This window comes from Anolis carolinensis, chromosome 3 (genome assembly GCF_035594765.1).
Source record: "Anolis carolinensis isolate JA03-04 chromosome 3, rAnoCar3.1.pri, whole genome shotgun sequence".
Classification (NCBI taxonomy): domain Eukaryota; kingdom Metazoa; phylum Chordata; class Lepidosauria; order Squamata; family Dactyloidae; genus Anolis; species Anolis carolinensis.
The window spans coordinates 28,489,057-28,506,619 of NC_085843.1; the positions used below are offsets into that span (position 1 = coordinate 28,489,057).

At 37.0% G+C, this 17,563-nt stretch overlaps 2 protein-coding genes across 3 annotated transcripts in view; one reads left to right on the forward strand and one right to left on the reverse strand.

Annotated features, from left to right (window-relative positions):
* Nucleotide 1: 1 nt before the first annotated feature.
* On the forward strand, nt 2-3,964 carry mrpl57 (mitochondrial ribosomal protein L57). Its single transcript, XM_003219268.4, has 2 exons — nt 2-116; nt 3,529-3,964. Exon 2 carries the CDS (start codon nt 3,531-3,533, stop codon nt 3,843-3,845), a length of 315 nt encoding a protein of 104 aa, XP_003219316.1. The 5' UTR covers nt 2-116; nt 3,529-3,530; the 3' UTR covers nt 3,846-3,964.
* A 1,599-nt stretch (nt 3,965-5,563) lies between these two features.
* zdhhc20 (zinc finger DHHC-type palmitoyltransferase 20) overlaps nt 5,564-17,563 on the reverse strand; it is a 60,092-nt gene continuing 48,092 nt past the window's right edge. The window contains exons 8-14 of one of the 2 annotated variants that reach the window (XM_008107993.3): nt 16,265-16,300; nt 12,319-12,451; nt 11,826-11,952; nt 11,365-11,454; nt 10,391-10,506; nt 10,086-10,164; nt 5,564-9,681 (exon numbers count right to left, since the gene is read on the reverse strand). In XM_008107993.3, coding sequence (XP_008106200.1) covers nt 10,127-10,164; nt 10,391-10,506; nt 11,365-11,454; nt 11,826-11,952; nt 12,319-12,451; nt 16,265-16,300 — 540 coding nt within the window. In that variant the 3' untranslated portion in view covers nt 5,564-9,681; nt 10,086-10,126. The remainder of the gene's footprint in view (nt 9,682-10,085; nt 10,165-10,390; nt 10,507-11,364; nt 11,455-11,825; nt 11,953-12,318; nt 12,452-16,264; nt 16,301-17,563) is intronic. The other variant, XM_003219269.4, reaches the window with a different exon arrangement.

The window sequence follows — 17,563 nt, forward strand, 5'->3', positions numbered from 1 at the left end:
CTTCGCGTTTGGTCTGAGCTCTCGCGAGAGTCGAGAAGTGGCTTGTGTTCGGCCTGCTTGGCCGCCATCTTGTTTCTTCGCAAGCGAGAAAGAGAGCGGAGTCTTGTTCGTTTTCGGTGAGTGTATTTAAACGGAACTGGAGGCTCTTTTAAGATAATGTTGACGCAGAAGCAGAGCGCTTTGGATGTTACCTACACCTGTGATAGAAATAACGGACTTCCAAGTCGATTTGTGGCTCCCTTATGAATGCGAGGCCTCCATGGCTGCATGCACACCCTGTAATGAATGGAGTTTGATTCCACGTTAACCGCATCAGTGCTATGGAATCTTGGGAGGAAGAATTTCATACAGATAGGGACAAAATTATTTGAATTGTGAGTTTTCCTGGCTATGTTCCAGGAGCATTCTCTCATGAAGTTTCGCCCACATCTAGGGCAGGCATCTTCAGAGGTTGTGAGGTCTGTTGGAAACTAGGCAAGTGGGGTTTATATATCTATGGAAACTCATGTCTGATAGAGGCAAGTGTGAATGTTGGAATTGGTCGCCTTGATTAGCACGGAATAGCCTTTCAGCTTCAAGATCTGGCTGATTCCTGCCTGGGGGAATCTTTTGTTGGGAGGTGTTAGCTGACCTTGATTGTTTCTTGTCTGGAATTCCCCTGTTTTCTGAGTGCTGTTCTTTATTTACTGTCCTGATTTTAGAGTTTTATTTAATACTGGTAGCCAGACTTTGTTCATTTTCATGGTTCAGCAAATGACAAGAGAGATCCTCTCACTTCTGCAGAAATCTACCGTATACTATGCAGCTGTGGACAACTCTGCATAGGGACCACCAAACGCAGCATTGCCCAAACACAAATCAAGGAACATGAAAGGCACTGCAGACTAACTCAACCGGAGAAGTCAGCCATAGCAGAGCCCTGGATGAACTAATCCGGATACAGTATATTATTTGAGAACACAGAAATGCTGGACCACTCTAACAACCACCATGTCAGACTACACAGAGAAGTCATTGAAATCCACAAGCATGTGGACAATTTCAGCAGAAAGGAGGAAACCATGAAAGTGAACAAAATCTAGCCACCAGTATTTAAAAAGCTCTAAAATCAGGACAGTAAATAAAGAACAATACTCAGAAGACAGGGGATTTCCAGGCATGAAACAATCAGGGCCAGTTAACACCACCCAACAAAAAATTCCCCTAGGCAGGAAGCAGCCAGGCTTTGAAGGGGCCAGGCTATTCAATTTTAATCAAGCTCTTCCTCCCAATCTGAACATTCCACAGATATATAAACCCCATTTGTCTAGTTTCCAATATTTCTCACAACCTCAAAGGATGCCTGCCATAGATGTGGGTGAAACATCAGGAGAGAATGCTTCTGGAACATGGCCATACAGCCCAGAAAACTCAAAACAACCAGTGATTCTGGCCATGAAAGCCTTCGACATAACATTTTTTTTGGATGTAATTAGTCTCTCACTTATCCAAGCTTCAATTATCCAAGGTTCTGTATTATCCAAGGCAGTCTGCCTTTTAGTAGTCATTGTTTTTGTAGTAAATGTTGCAATGTTTTGGTGCGAAATTTGTAAATACAGTAATTACTACATAACATTACTGTGTATTGAACTGCTTTTTCTGTCAATTTCTTGTAAAACATACTGTTTTGTTGCTTAATTTGTAAAAGCATAATGTAATTTTATGTTTGATAGGCTTTTTAAAAAATCCTTCATTATCAAAGATTTTCGCTTATCCAATGTTCTGCCCGTCCGTTTATCTTGGATAAGTGAGACTCTACTGTATTTGGATTTTGTCATGATGTAGATGTGTATGATGAGGTTTATCAGTTTGTAAGTATTCTTTGATTAGTATTTAAGTTTATAAGTTTTATATTGTTGCTGTTTATTATTTTGATCTGTTTGTTCATTCTGGCATTGACCACTTGCTACTTTTGATCTGGAAACCACCCTGAGATAGGGTAGGTTACAGATAAAGTTTATTATTATTATTAAAATGTGTCCACATAATAAGAGTTTTCTCCCACAAGTTTGTAGTTTTAATTATTGGCATGTTGCTGCATCTTGATCTGCCCTTACTCCACAGGATTGCTGTGAAAATAAAGTAGTGAGGAGGCAATGTTATGTATGTTGGCTCAAATTTATTACAGGATATTAATATAAATGTATATAGAACTTGAAATGCAGCAGAGACAAGGGTAACACAGCACAAGCAAACAATTTTTGGTGACTTGGTTTTTAGTCTTGTTCTTGGGGTTATTTGGAGCACAGATTCAGAAATTTGCATTGGATAGACAGCACCAGCTCTAGTTTTTTAGATAGAGTGATCATGATTTTCTATGGGCAAGCAGATGGCAACTGGTAGATGGCATATGTTCTGTATCTCAAAGAACTAGAGCTGATAATGGGAAACTGGTTTCATTTTTTGAATGAGCAGGTCAAATACACCCAGTAACTGCACCTAGTATTCGAGTCACCAAAATGTGTGTTGGTCAGTGTAGTGTAGGTCAGCTTGGATATTTATTCCTGACTTAAAAATGTAACACGACAAACATCTTGTGAGATGAATCCACAAAGGATTGTGATATAATAAACACTTTAAAGTGCCATCGATCTTTTGTTTTTGCTGTAGCACATTAATCTGACATTCCCTTTAGAAGTTAAGAATGGAACTAATATGACAGAGGTGAGCATTAAAGTAATTCATTACTTACTGCAGGAGCTAGAATCATAGAGTTGGAAGGGGCCCCAAGGGCCATCTAGCCCAACCCCCTTCTACCATGCAGGAATACACAATCAAAGCACCCCTGACAGATGGCCATTCAGCCTCTGCTTAAAAACCTCCAGAGGGAGAGACTCTCCACACTCTCAGACAGCATATTCCATTGCCAGGTCAGGAAGTTTTTCGATTTTCGGTTGAATCTCTTCACCTGCACTTTGAATATATTACTGTATGGTCTAGTTTTTAGAAATCAAGTTTGTCCCCTGCTCAATGTGACATTCTTTCAAATATTTAAGCATGGTTATCATGCCCCTTTCAGCCTTCTCTTCTCCAAGCTAAACATATCTAGCAGCGTATCAGTTGCTCAGGAGCACAAGGAAGCAGGTACTGTTGTGCTAATGTCCTTCTGCTTTGGCAGTGTGTGAAGAAAATTTCGTTTTAGATGGGACTTTATATTAATCCCTTGGTCTTTCTCTGAGGGAGTATATATACCTGTTTGTCATTCTAGCCTGCCTTTCTCCCAAAACTGGGAGTCAGGGTGACTTACACATTAAAAATACAGCTAAAAGCTTATGAAGAAGTAACAATATTAACATGATTTAAAACTATACTTAAATTCCATTAAAAGGTTAAAAAGCATATTGGTAAAATGGTATACTGATACATGAATAGATCAAATGGTGGTTTGTCTAACTTATCATGGCATGTAGCCTGCAATTGTAAATAATATTGGTTTGTTGCATATAATAAAACAGTATGTCATCAAAGTTGTTCTCATTTGTTTTAAAGGAATGTTTCTGACAATAACACTGCTTCGAAATAAAATTCCCGGGAGGCAATGGGTTGGTAAACACAGAAGACCAAGATTTGTTTCTGTTCACACGAAGAACAGAATGATCCGGAGGCTGGAAATCGAAGCTGAAAATGAATATTGGTTGAGCCGACCATATATGACAAAAGAACAAGAGTATTGTCACAACCGAGAAGGTAGGCAAGCATATTTTAAGGAGCTTGTGGCTGCAGCAAAATCCAAGTTTCCTGAACACAAGTATGCTGCTGAACATCTGGACCATCTTAATGTGACCAAGAAATGGACATGTTCATGAAGGACATAACGCAAGCATTCAGGTGGACTGTTTGGGGCCAGTGACTGGACTATTTATATTTGCTGAAAGTGGCAATACCCAGTTGTAGTGTGGCCTATAAATAAATGTTTTGCTCTCCAGCTTTAAGTTTTCTGTTGAATCTATTTCACTGGTGCATGCTTTATGCATATGCTCTTTATTCAAAGTCATTACTACTGTTTGTTGGCATCCTGTTCAATATTTATAAGATTGTAAACCAGGCTTACAATTTTGTAACTTTTGTGGTTCAATTTTACAGTAATTACTAAATTTGGTCTGGAAGCACCCAAACCAAGTGATTTCTGGGATAGGAAATGGAAAATACAGTGCTCTGCCTGTGGCTGAACATTGAGGCAAGCAGCTGCAGCAGAATCCCAAGAGATTTCTCCAGATGCGTGTCTCACAATATTCTACACAACTTCTTAGTCCTGTAACCTGCAATGCTTAAAAAGCCTTTGCTTGGGGTGCTATCTGTCTTAAGAGGCAGGGTTTTTCTTGGTGACATTGACATAAGTAGCTACAATGATAGGGAGTCTGAACAAAGAAGTGGGGAAAATGAAGAATCTTCATTGAGTTAATAACAGCCTTTCTTTCATAGGATTGCCATAAGTTGAAACGGACTTGCCAACATGTAACAGCTATTGTTACTTTGCACCACAGTATTCCATTAAACAACATCACAGTGCTTTATATCCCATTTCCCTCTGCCACCATGGCAAGGGCTGCCTTGCACATACGGCAGAAGGGATCAGTTACTGATGAGCTGTGCAGTAAGACAAGTATCCCAAGCTAAAACAATTATTTCTGAATTTTAAATCTGGTGGGGTAAAAGAAGAGTTGAATTGGGCTGGACACGAACAACTAAATTCATCTTTGAAGATTAAGATTCAGGAAGTGGAATGTTGTTTACAATAGGAAGAGGTGATTCAAGCTGTTTCAGATGTGGAGGTTGTACTGTGAAAGATTATGTCCATGGCTTGGGAATACTATTTCATCTAGTTTTGACTAGAGACAGACATGTCTTTGCTTGCACAGAATACTTTCTAGCACTTGAATGATACCACATCTGTAAACCTTTCTGCACAGGAACAGCATGGTCTGGTTCCAGTTAATGTTCCATTGGCATTTTTGTAATGCATTGTTAAAGCCAACTTTAAAGCAATTTAGATCTTAGGACCACTAAAAATAATGAATACCTTCTCCCATATCAACCTTCTCATACACAAGATTTTCCACTGGTAGGTGACAAAACATTAATTATGGGATTCTCTTCAACATGCTTCACCATCCCCATTCTATTTCTTATTTAAATTGTAGGCCTGGAGGCAGGGAACTGAAAAATTAATCATGTGTAAGTTGTCCTGGGAAGCTTTGTGATTGAAGTGTGTCCAAACTGACAACATGCATCTTTGAGCCAAGGTAACAGAATAGGGAGCTCTGACGTGAACTGGTCCATGAGGTCACGAGTCGGAGACAACTAAACGACTGAGCAATAGAGTAGGAACTCAAAATGGAAATGGAGCTGGAGCCACATATTTCTTCACTTGTGTAACACTTGTGTAGCATTTTAAATCAGACCCGCCCCCGCTTCTGAAGTCTTCTTCCACAAACGGTTTTTCTAGTCATTCATACCATGCACAAACTAATAACTAAAGTGGTTACCTCCACCACTGATTAGCAATGTAGTTTACATCAGCCAGTTTATGTTCAAGGTATTTATTGATTTCATTTGCTTTGCGTTTATTGTGTCATAATTCATTAACGTATCACCACTTTGGCAAAGGGCTTAGATGATGCATTTTTAAAAAACTTGAACAGGAGTTATAATTAAGACATGAATGGAAGTTGGAACTTTGATATACAAAAGACTCATCATGATCTAAAATTATTACATTGGTGGAAAATACACATGAAGATATTACAAGGTGCAGTTAAAAGTATGAAAATTTCAGGCAAAATGATATGTATTTTTATATACGTCATTTACTTATAAAAGCCCATTTAAAAAGTCACTTTGAAATATTAAACAATTAATGGCAATATGTTTTTGTGCATAGGAATATTCCTATCTGCAACATAAACAGATGCATCATTCACATTATATATCCTCTAAATAACCTCATACCAGTTTAAATTTGAATACTTGCAAGCTTACTTAGTACAATGGAGATACCTATATTTAAGTAATATACTTGCATATCTTTTGTCATAAATACAGTGCAATGCATCTGACATATACCCACTGGCAAACACACAGAATGTGACAACCTTACTCATAAGCAGAAGATGCCACTCAAATGGCCACATAATTTACATTGGGGAAAAACATAATAGACTGCCTGCAGTCCTAAATCATTTACTTGAAAGCAATCTCTGGTGATTATCGGTAGGATTTCTTCCAGGCATATGCATTTAGGATTGAGGTAAAAGGCTGCAGTCCTTAAACCACTTGGTGTTCTGGTGGAATTATACATTTCAGATATTTTCAAACCTACAGTATTATACAACATATCCATTTCATATAATTTATTAGTACTTTGGTACCAAAATCCAGATGCATATAATACGTAATCAAATAATAAATTGTTTAACTCTGCTGGATAATCTGCCAAAACCCACCTTAAGTAATTTATTTGTAAACATAGTCATGTTCTTTCTACCATTGACAAGATTCAAGTAATGTTTGGAACACACATATTGGATATAAAGACTCTATAAAAGGCTGTCATAGCAAGTAGTTATGATTTTACTACACTCAATATTATGCTTGACATTTGATAAAACGAGGCACGGGCCTTCACTGATTCATTTACTTGCAGAAGGTATCAATTATGAGAACAGTTCACTAACATAAAAAGCTGGAGATCTGGCTAGACTTTCTAGTGTGGTTTCTTAGAGTAAAAAAAATCACTAGAAAATCCTTTCAAAAATCTACTTTTCATCCTAAACTTAAATCTTCCCTATTAAAAGTGGCTAGCAAGTCTTGATTGATTTAGAACAAAGCCATGGTTGGTAAGTATCTGAACAAGCCAGAAATGTACTTAAACTGTATTTATTAGTCTGAAAAATAAATGTGCATATAAGAAGCTTCTAAATATGTAACTCCTCACGGGCCAAAAAAATGTTTTGATGAGAAGACTAATGGAATTCACTGACACATCTTCTAGTATAACAAACTATACACGTATTGCTCTTTGGTATAATTATGTAATACTAGTCGGATGCCTTGTGTGTTAAATAATACAATTTAGGTTTTCTCTGCTCTACTATAGCAGAAGTGTAGCTGCTTGCCTGATTCTGTGGCACCCAGCAGGTTCACTGCACCATATCTTTTCATTAAAGAAAGAATTGCTTCCCTTTCCTTAGGAAAGGGAATGTTCCTTGTTTCAAGTTTCAAGGGGAAAAATGAGTTTTAGGAAACCAGGCATCTTGATTTCCAGTTTTGGTGTGTGGTGCAGCTTCTGGGAGATCTGGCCCAAAGAATGTGCTGATCCTTATTATACAGATAGTTTCACTACTCACTGAAGTCACTTTTAAAAAGTGGTCTAAGGACTGCAGAATAACAATCCAAAATGTTAAATATTGACACAGTAATTTTAACCCCCCCCCCCCCCCAAAATAGTGGGGGGAAAAGGAATGCATTAGCAGAAATATGTGAACACCTAACATTTATGTAAGTGCAGATGGACCTTTATTCCTATGTACACTTAACAAAGAGAACCCTGTCACCTATTCATTTCATGTTTGACATACTGTAAAAATCTTGCTGATGTAGATATGTTGACAAACCTAATCTCATCATAAGTGTATACTGTCTTGCAAACTTAAATCTCATTTTGTTGCCCTTTGAAGCCGAGGATCAAGTCACAGGAACTCAGAACAGGATGAGCAAGGCAAAGTGATTTCCCCTACCTACCTCAGCATTCAAAGCTCCCAGCTGATAAAAATTATGGGGTTACTTTGTGGGGCAGATACACTCATCTAGTCATATCCCTCTTGAGCTAGAGAATCTGTCTGAAAAGTGCTCGTATGCCACATACAGATTTCTTCTGCTTTTATCCTCAAGTGAGTGCCAGTTCAGTGCTGGGAATAGGGCCAAATCCTTTTGTCAAGGTAAAGGAGCAGAAGTTAGCATTAGCACCAACAGCCCTGAGCCTGACCGTACCTTTTGCACAGGACAGCACCAAATACACCTTTGAGTTGGGCTGGTCACAAAGGTAGCACAAACTCTTAGCTTTCTGCTCATTTTACAAACTGATCCATGAGAGTAAAGCGTATGAAAATACGTCATTTTGCATATATTCCCTCTCCCACCCATGTTGCCTAAGATTTACAAAGCAGAACCAGTTTTTCTCATAAGAATCACAAGAGAAAGAACCCCAAAAAACTCCGGAAAATATTTTTTACTAAGTTTCCATGAACCTGGAGGAGATCAAGTGCAATTTAGGAAAGAGGCTAAAATGTACACATCAAGGCAGAATGAAGGGCCATCACTTTCATATAGCCAAGGGGATACCTCATAACTAACGTCTCTTTCTTCCGTCAGATAGTAGTGGTCAGTCTGATTTGAGGGCTGTGGGTGTACACTATACCATTTAGATATGCACCCAATAACTTGCTGTTCTTCATGAATTGATCAATTGAAGCTTACATAGTCTGCATCATTACTGACATTATTTGCTTATATATTTATGACTACAGGACAGGACTTCAATCCAGAATTAAGGAGGCCATTGGTGGGATAGTAGGCTCATGGAAAACAAAGTACACCGTAGAACAAGTTTCTTCTTCTCTTTTATGGGCACATTCTTTACTCAAGGAATGTTCCTGGTAAAGGATCCTTGTGAAATCCAACCTCATGAAATGCAGTACTTATGTGTTTCCTTTCTCATAAGAGAGACAAATAAGTGGATGACCTTTAGCCTTGAGACTAAAAGAAGACTAATCAGCCAGCTTCAGAAGGGATTGGTAACTGAGATTACCACCACAAAGCTTAAGAAGCAATATTTAAGTAAACATACTGACAAGGACACGGAAGAAACTAAATTACATTACTGAATTACATTCCTGATATGGCTTATATTAAACATGTTTTCAAGAAATTAAAAGGTTTCTTAAAAAAAAAAAAAAGGTTGAGAAAATGAATTTATCATACTAATATACCAAATTGCTGTGAGGCCATAATTTGGAAGCATACAAACAAATGGAAACCTTCCTTGTCTGATAATGTATTGCAACAGAGTAAAATGGAAGGAAGAGAACTTCAATACCAGAGGACTAAAAAGCCAGGGTTTGTGGTTGGCTGCTCAGCCTGAACTTTGTCAGTACCGCTGGTTGACATATACTAGTGGTGTAGAAAACAAAAAGACATCATGCTGCTAATCCACCTGGTGGTGTTTCGGCCACATCTAGCTGTACTGTGAATTTCAGTGGCTGAACTCTATGGTTGCACGGCATATACTCCTTTCCCCCACCTCGTTCCCATGGTCCCATCATCTCCCATGAACTTTGCAGAATCAGTCCCTTCCACCACAGTGCAGCCGGAATGCATAGGTTTTTACACTCTTGGAGTCTTGCCCACCCTTGCAGGGCATTTCTGGATTTGGCCCTTGTAGTGGCATAAGTCTGTGTTACAAAAATGCACATCAAGAATCTTAAGGCATTAAATGTCCCACTCTGCAAGTGCTTATAAGCATCCACTGGATACGATCAAGAATTTCATTTTTTCATATCCTGTTAACATGCTGGCACTGTTCCATTGATATATCAGTGTCTTCCTTACAAAATTAATATCCAAGCACAAACATACTGTAGAAACCTATGTGGAAAACAAATTAAATTAGTGTGATAATGGGTGAAGATAAGTTGGAACAGAAAAAAGACAAGATTGAACTAATCTACATTCAGCATCTAATCTTGTTCCTTATATATAGTTACTTTAGTGAAGATTTCTCCCAAATACAGATCTACACATGAGCTGTCTGCTGGCTGCTTTCCATGCAAACAGCATGAATCAGAGTTGTCTTGGAAACTAGCAATTGCATTGCAAACTAATTTATATCAAGACAGTTCACATTTCTACCTTCAAGTAACACCCCTTGAGTCTAGACTAAATATGTCTGGTTAATCGTCAATGCTTTCTTTCCTTTAAAGTTTTCCAAATGAAAGCAATTATCTTGTATGGTCAATATTATTTCTATTTTTGAGCAGAATTTGTCTTACCATTTCCCCCACAATGAGAAGGATGGACAATGAAACCAAGATCAGCTCTCCAGTGAAACTACAATATGCTTTTTTACACCTAAAAAAAGATAAAGAAGAGAGAACAGTGTGCATCATTGAGACTCAATGATGCATTGTGCATCAATGACAAATATTTTAGGAAGGCTATATGAAACAATTATCTGCTAATTTGTATAATTTGAATAAAAACTATTCCCTTGCTAGATGAAACAACAACGATGGGATACTGAAATTATGTTCCCACACAGATTATTGTAATCCACCCACTGGCTAACATTCAATACCTGATTTAACATTTTCGTCTTCTGAACTGGCTTCTGCCCACTGGTTGTCATTTGCCAGCAGTCGATTTTGGGATTCACTGAGTGGCCGAGTCGGAAATGGCTGACTGGGACCAGAACTGAAAAATACAATTATTGTTAAGGATTGGAATCGACCACTGCTATGGCACGCCCTTGCACTCTTCATTAAATAAACTATATTCCAGACAATACCACAAGAAACCAATATTGTTTATCATTTCTTCAGACATAATAAACTATAGTTTGTTCTTGCATGAATCTTAGCCTCGTACACAAGGAAAAGAAATCTACAGCTTGAACTTACACTTAACAAGAAGCTACCGTGTTTCCCCGAAAATAAGACAGTGTCTTATATTAATTTTTTCTCCCAAAGATGCTCTAGGTCTTATTTTCAGGGGATGTCTTATTTTTCCATGAAAAAGAATTCACATTTATTGTTCAACAAAAAAATGAACATTTATTATATATTGTACAGTAGTTGTCATCACAAACCAACATAACCAGCCAAACTGCAAATCCTATCAAGAATTTCTTGTTACTACCATTATTACTACCATTATTTCCATGTACAACACTCTATGGTACGTACATTTACCGATCCTGTATGCTCTGGTGTTCTGTTTGGCAGGCATGCTTCCAATCAAAAACTTTGCTAGGTCTTACTTTCGGGGGAGGCCTTATATTTAGCAATTCAGCAAAACCTCTACTAGGTCTTATTTTCTGAGGATGTCTTATTTTAGGGGAAACAGGGTACTAACCTTTCTTTCCTCATAAAGGAAAAGAGACCACACATACAGCTCATCCTGGTTTTCACATGTGACCAATCATAAAGGTCATAAATGTCTGAATACACTTTGAACAGATGCCAGTATATATTTTTTCTTGTGTTGTGAAAATGTTTCAGTAAAGTAAGTCCCTTGCTCCCACCAAAATCCCTGAGAATAAAATCTCCACACCTTTTGGCAGGTTCATTTTGGCTTGATACAGTAAGTTGCTCTGGATCCATGATCACCAGACGTGTTGGAAAGTTGCAGCCATCTCCTAAACTGTACAATAAAATAAACATGAAAGTATTAATTCTTGACTAAAGATTAACAGTGGACAGAACCCAGATATTGATTCATGCAAATGGTCTGGTAGACCCAGATTAATCCTCCCTCGGGGCAGTCCCCTGGTACCTAGGTTTTCTTTAGTTGAAGCTTCTGACTGGTCTTCAAGGGCAGTTTCACAAATAGCCTGTAGCAGTAATCCAGCTAGTTTAGCAGAACATACTTTCAGCTGTAGCTGAATCAAGACTAGTAAACGTCTAAAATTGTAAACTGCTTCTCAAATTCAAGTTAATTGTTCGTCATCCTCTCCTAATCACTAAACTCCAAATTTCACCCTTTAAAACAGATCTGAAAAATTAAAATAGTACCTTGTAAAAATGGGTAGCAACCAGTACTTTTTTTCATCTCCAAAAACTTCTTTCAGATTTTTGCTGCACCCAAGCGAAAAACCATTTTTATCAGGTCCATTCCGAAACATTGGTGCCCGGAATGCTTCTACATAATATAGGAAAACAAAGTAAAGTAACTGAGATGGGAAAAGTATTTTCAAGAGAACAGCAACATAATAAAAGTGTTACTTAAATATATATACCGGTACTTATCCACCAATAGAGACAAACATGTTCTTATCCCATAGCTCCCATTACAAATAAATGTGAGAAACTTGATAATAAAGAACTGTAACAATCACTTTTTATTCCTTTTGACCCTAATATTTACGAACACATTAAAAGAACACAAAAATATATTAATAAATATTTCTTATGTCTGATAAATAATGTAAACATTGCAATGTTAATTTTAGTCAGCAATAGAAAAACAAACCAAAACAGTCAATTTTCTTTCACATCATTTACTAACCTATTGTTGATCTGTTTTTGCCAACTAGCCAACAGTGGTAGCTAAACAATGATAGTATGCTGATAAAGAACATGGCTGCCACAAAGAAAAGGAAGAGAACGTGGAACTTTGCACGTGTGTCTAACAGTTCATTCTATGGGGAACAGAAAAAAGATTAGTATAAATCACTTTTCATCAGCTTTCTGTTCAACTGATACCCTCACACACAACTGCCTCTCTCTATTAAAACCAATTGTCAATACAACTGAACAGTGATGAGCATATTCACCCATTCATTTATTTTAAGTATTTACTGATCATTTTCTGCCCGTCACAGCTCCCAAACCAATTTGTAAAAACAGTTATAAATTGCAAATCAAATGGAACAATATAGTTTCGATTAATGTTCACTTAAACACTTCTTAGATCACATTAAAGCATTACATAACTAAATCATAAAGTTTATTGATAATCTTTTATCAAAGATATGTGTGTAGAGTGTCAACATAAAAGGAATTGGGAAACGTTTTAATACAAAGAACAGATAGTACCAGTTGGATTTAATCCCCTCCCTGACGGCCATTTCCGTTTCACTGTGTATATGTCTTATTTAGATTCTAAGACTGAGAGCAATGGACTGTCAAATTAACAATTTTTGAGATGTTCTGGAAGTCTTTTTGGCTGAAGAACAGGATCTAATTAAGAATGTCTTTTTGCAGGGGGTTGTTGTGGAAGTTTATACCTTCTACCAGTTACCAAAGCCTCCCCAGGACTCACAGTTTATAGAATCATAGAATCATTGTGTTGTAAGAGACCAAAAGGGGTATCTAGTCTAACCCCCTGCCATGCAGGAACATTATCCAACAGGATCCTCTGGAAAATCAAATATGTTTCAAATCCAACTGTTAGCTACTATTAAAAGGGTTCCACTGAATCAATGGGCATTTGCTAAGTCAATATTTAAGTACATTCAATTGATTCAAACTCTAGTTGGGAACATCAACAGGATTTAATGTTTGTTCTAAATAGGGCAACGAAAATGATCAAAGGTCTTGAGACCATGCCCTATGAGGAGTGTCTTAAAGAACTGGATATGTTTAGCATGCAGAAGAGAAGATTGAGAGGAGACATGATAGCCATATATAAATATGTGAAAGGATGTCATAAGGAAGAGGGAACAGGCTTGTTTTCTGCTGCCCTGGAAACTAGGACTCGGAACAATGGGTTCAAATTACAAAAAAGGAGATTCCACCTGAACATTAGGAAGAACTTCCTGACTGTAAGAGCTGTTCAACAGTGAAACTCACTGCCTTGGAGTGTGGTGGAAGCTCCTTCCTTGGAAGCTTTTAAACTGAATCTGGATGGCCATCTGTCGAGGGTGCTGTGATTATGCTTTTCCCGCATGGCATGGGGTTGGACTAGATGGCCCTTGTGGTCTCATCCAACACTATTATTCTATGAAATGATTGATATTTATTCAAGAGGGATCAAGCATGTTTTCTGCTGCTCCAGAAACTAAGAGCAACTGGTTCAATTAGATGAAAACGAGATTTAATCAAAACATTAGGAACAAACTCTTGATAAGAGATGTTTGACAGTGAAAAATGCTGTCTCAGAATATGGCAGAGTCTCCTTCTTTGGAAATTATTAAGCAGAGTGGATGGCCATCTCTCAGGAGTACTTTTGATTGGCAGGAGGTTGGATTAGATGGCCTTTGTGGTCTCTTCCAACTCTATGATTATATGATAAAGCAGTGGTTCTCTATCTGTGGGTCCCCATGTGTTTTGGCCTACCTGCCAGAAATCCCAGCCAGTTTACCAGCTGTTAGGACTTCTGGGAGTTGAAGGCCAAAAACATCCCGGGACCCACAGGTTAAGAACTACTGTGATAAAGAGACTCAAGAAATACATTCACTGTTTTTATAAAAAAACAAACCCCAAAGGAACTGACTAGGCTTCAGCTTTTTCAATATGTTAATCGCTTCATTTTATGAAGGACTAGAGGAATTTATAGAAAAGGGACAACTACAATTATTAGAGGCACAAGCAGAACAGATAAAAATATAAGTAATTATGGCGTTCTAATTTGTGAGGATTATGAAAAAAATTAAAAAATTTGATCAAAAACAGTTTTAATTTAAACAAAATTAAAAGCAGAAATGAAAGCCACATTGTTGTCCTTCATTTTCAAATTTCCAAGAGAAGACACTTAAAAATAAAGTAGTTATTATTATTATTATTATTATTATTATTATTATTATTATTATTATTTATACATTGTTGTTTGCCACTGTTTTGCTTCATTGTTTGTTGTCTTATTGCTTTACTATTTTATTTTTGTGCGGTTTTGTTGGTCATCTTAAATCGTATGCAAAAGAAATGCATTCCTTATACTGAAAAAATGTATGCATAACTGATTTGTAACTGAACCAATGTTTTTAAAAAGATCAGATAGAGCAAAAGAGATTTAGCCATATGCAGGCTATATACTAGAAGTATATAGGCAACCTTCTATATTTGCTGTGGATAGGGACACAGGACCCCTATGAAAGTGGAAAAAATCACCACTAAAATAACACTATTTGTTTTATCAGAGAGAACACCTCTCTAGTAATCTTGAGGTGCTAACAGTAATTCAGCCTACAAATGAAATGTCCTGACTTCACATTAGTGCTTACTCAGCGAATATTGGATAACTGATCTGAAAATTTATTACTAAAAAGGGACTTTTGAAGAAAGTATGGAGATAAGTATCTAGATGCATGTGTGGTATTTATATATTTGGCCTTCTCCATAAACATTTCTGCACCACTACCACCCCAACTCCCAGCAGACTGCTGTGACAGCAATGGAAGTGAGTTCAACCCTCCCATCATACCCATATAGATTAATGTCAGGAGAGGAAAGTGAATCATAGATAGCATGTCCCTCTTAGCACATTTCCCTCATCATGGTGGTCTCTTCAGAGCTTTGCCCTTAAATAAAATCTGGGGGAGACAGAATTGGGTTATAGGGATCTGTAGGAAAAGCACCTTGAGGTGACTGGTGCTTGGCCCATAAAAGGGTTGGACTAGCTCAATGTCCTCAAATCCAAGAAACAAGAAATCTCTGGACAAGAAAAAGAGAACAGACTTGCACCCATTTCTCTGTTGACACCAGTTCACAACAAGCCCAAGTACGCAAGTTAGTGTTATAATGGTGGTTGTTGTGTGCTCTTAAATAGTTTTTAACTTATATAGATCCCTAGATGAAATTATCATGGGGGTTACTTGACAAGATTTGTTCAAATGGAGTTTGCCATTGCCTTTGTTTGAGGCAGAGAGTGTGTGACTTGCCTAAAGTCCCCCAGTGGATTTTCATGGCCAAGTGGGGATTGGAAGTCTGGTCTCACAGAATCAAAGTCTAACATTCAAACCACTATTTCACACTAACTCTCATGGAAATTAGACCCAAAATATTGTTAAAGCTTAAAATATTTAGACAAAATTAAGTCCCAAACAATTCCAATGAAATACATTTCTAAGAAGGCAAACATTATGAAAGAAATTATTTTTTTCATCATTTAGTGAGAAAAATAATTTTACTCTAGTTTTACAATTACAGTATTTGTTCATTTTTTTTAAAAAAATTATAAATTTAATACTATAGTTACCATAGTTATTTATGTTCAAAACTCAACTCTTTCTAAAAGATTACCTTTAAAATAAAAAATGCATGAACTGCCTCTTTATTCATAAGATTTGTGATGGTTTCAACATGCTTTTAATTCTCTGTCAGCACATCCAACACACGTAAGAGTAATGGTTTCTTCCTTAGGATCTGTGCAAATATCTTTTGATTGTATAAAAATATTTTATTTATTATATAGGAAGTAGTAGAAAAATAGTGATCTTATGATTCAGTATTAAAAATTAATGTATAAAAAGGACACACTAGAACACTAGACTTCAGCTTAAATTGGATTTTACCTTTGGACAATTCTCAGCAGATTTCCTGCGGCAAAGCTTTGTGCAAATAAAGACAATTTATTAAATAGCCATACCCCTTTGAGGATATTATCGAGAAACAGTACAATGCTGTTAGAAAATGGGTTTTGCGTGCACAAGGTGTAATGCGTGCAGCATTCAATGGGAGGTCTACATTCACTGAATGAACATGTAAGGTGAATTTGTGTCTCCACAATGAGATTGAAGGGATAACCAATTTTAATGGTGTAGATTCAGAACTCACCATTAAAATTACGAGCATCATCTAATGCTCTAATCCTCACCATCTGATGATCTACTCTGAAGCTAATCTCTTGTACACAAAATTGAGAAATCTGATGGAAGTTAATTTCTATGATTATTCCACATTTGAACTGAACGTTTTTGAATACTGTACGTACACATGGACATGTTGACTTCATGCTAGGGCATGTTTTGAGGCCAAAATTGTGGATTTTTATATGATCTGTGGATAAGTCGAGGGTCATTTTGCAGAGATAGGAAAGTACCAATGCTAGTTCAGAGGGCCAGCCACCTCTAGCCAGTAGCCACTGCTGCCCAGGTATTTAAAAATACTAGAAGCGGTGCCTTTGCGGAAAGCTCTTGCCTTTTGCCTCTCTACCCCGAGAAGGGAATGGTTTCTTTTTACAGAAATAAGAGTTAAGGTACAGGACTCGGAATGAGTTAAGTTCCATGAATTCTGAATTAAATTATTTTCTAAAAATAGTTTTATTGAATTTTAAAAATAGAAATGCAAAGGATGCCGGGGGTGGGGTGGGGGGGGGGGGGAGAAAAGCATATACATGCAAGCTAGAAATATACATTAGTATAACCTGACCATGAACTAAATCCTATCAGTTAATCTCAACTTGAGGGATTTAGATCCATCTTTATTTGGATGATATATGGTCAGATGATTATGAATGTATATTATTATTATTATTATTATTATTATTATTATTATTATGAATGTTAATGTGTTGTTTTGATTCAAAGAAATAGAAAAACGCTAACTTCAGCTGCATCATGACTCAACAATTTTCACTTTAACGTCATAATGGCAATCCAACAAAATCAAGAGTATTTTCAAATGTTCTGAAACTACTTTTAGAACATTTTTCTGGTTATATATCAATTTCCACACCATTAACGTTTTTGCTATCTGTGATAGAAATGGTCAAACACAGATGGAAATAGAGGTTTCACAAATCTAAAGAATGAAAACTGACCAAAATTCTCCCCCAAAAGAGAGAATTTAATTTTTAACTTAACAGACATATA

Bases quoted from the DNA above. Each gene is read 5' to 3' on its own strand.
- mrpl57 (XM_003219268.4), top strand. From the start codon at position 3,531: ATGTTTCTGACAATAACACTGCTTCGAAATAAAATTCCCGGGAGGCAA.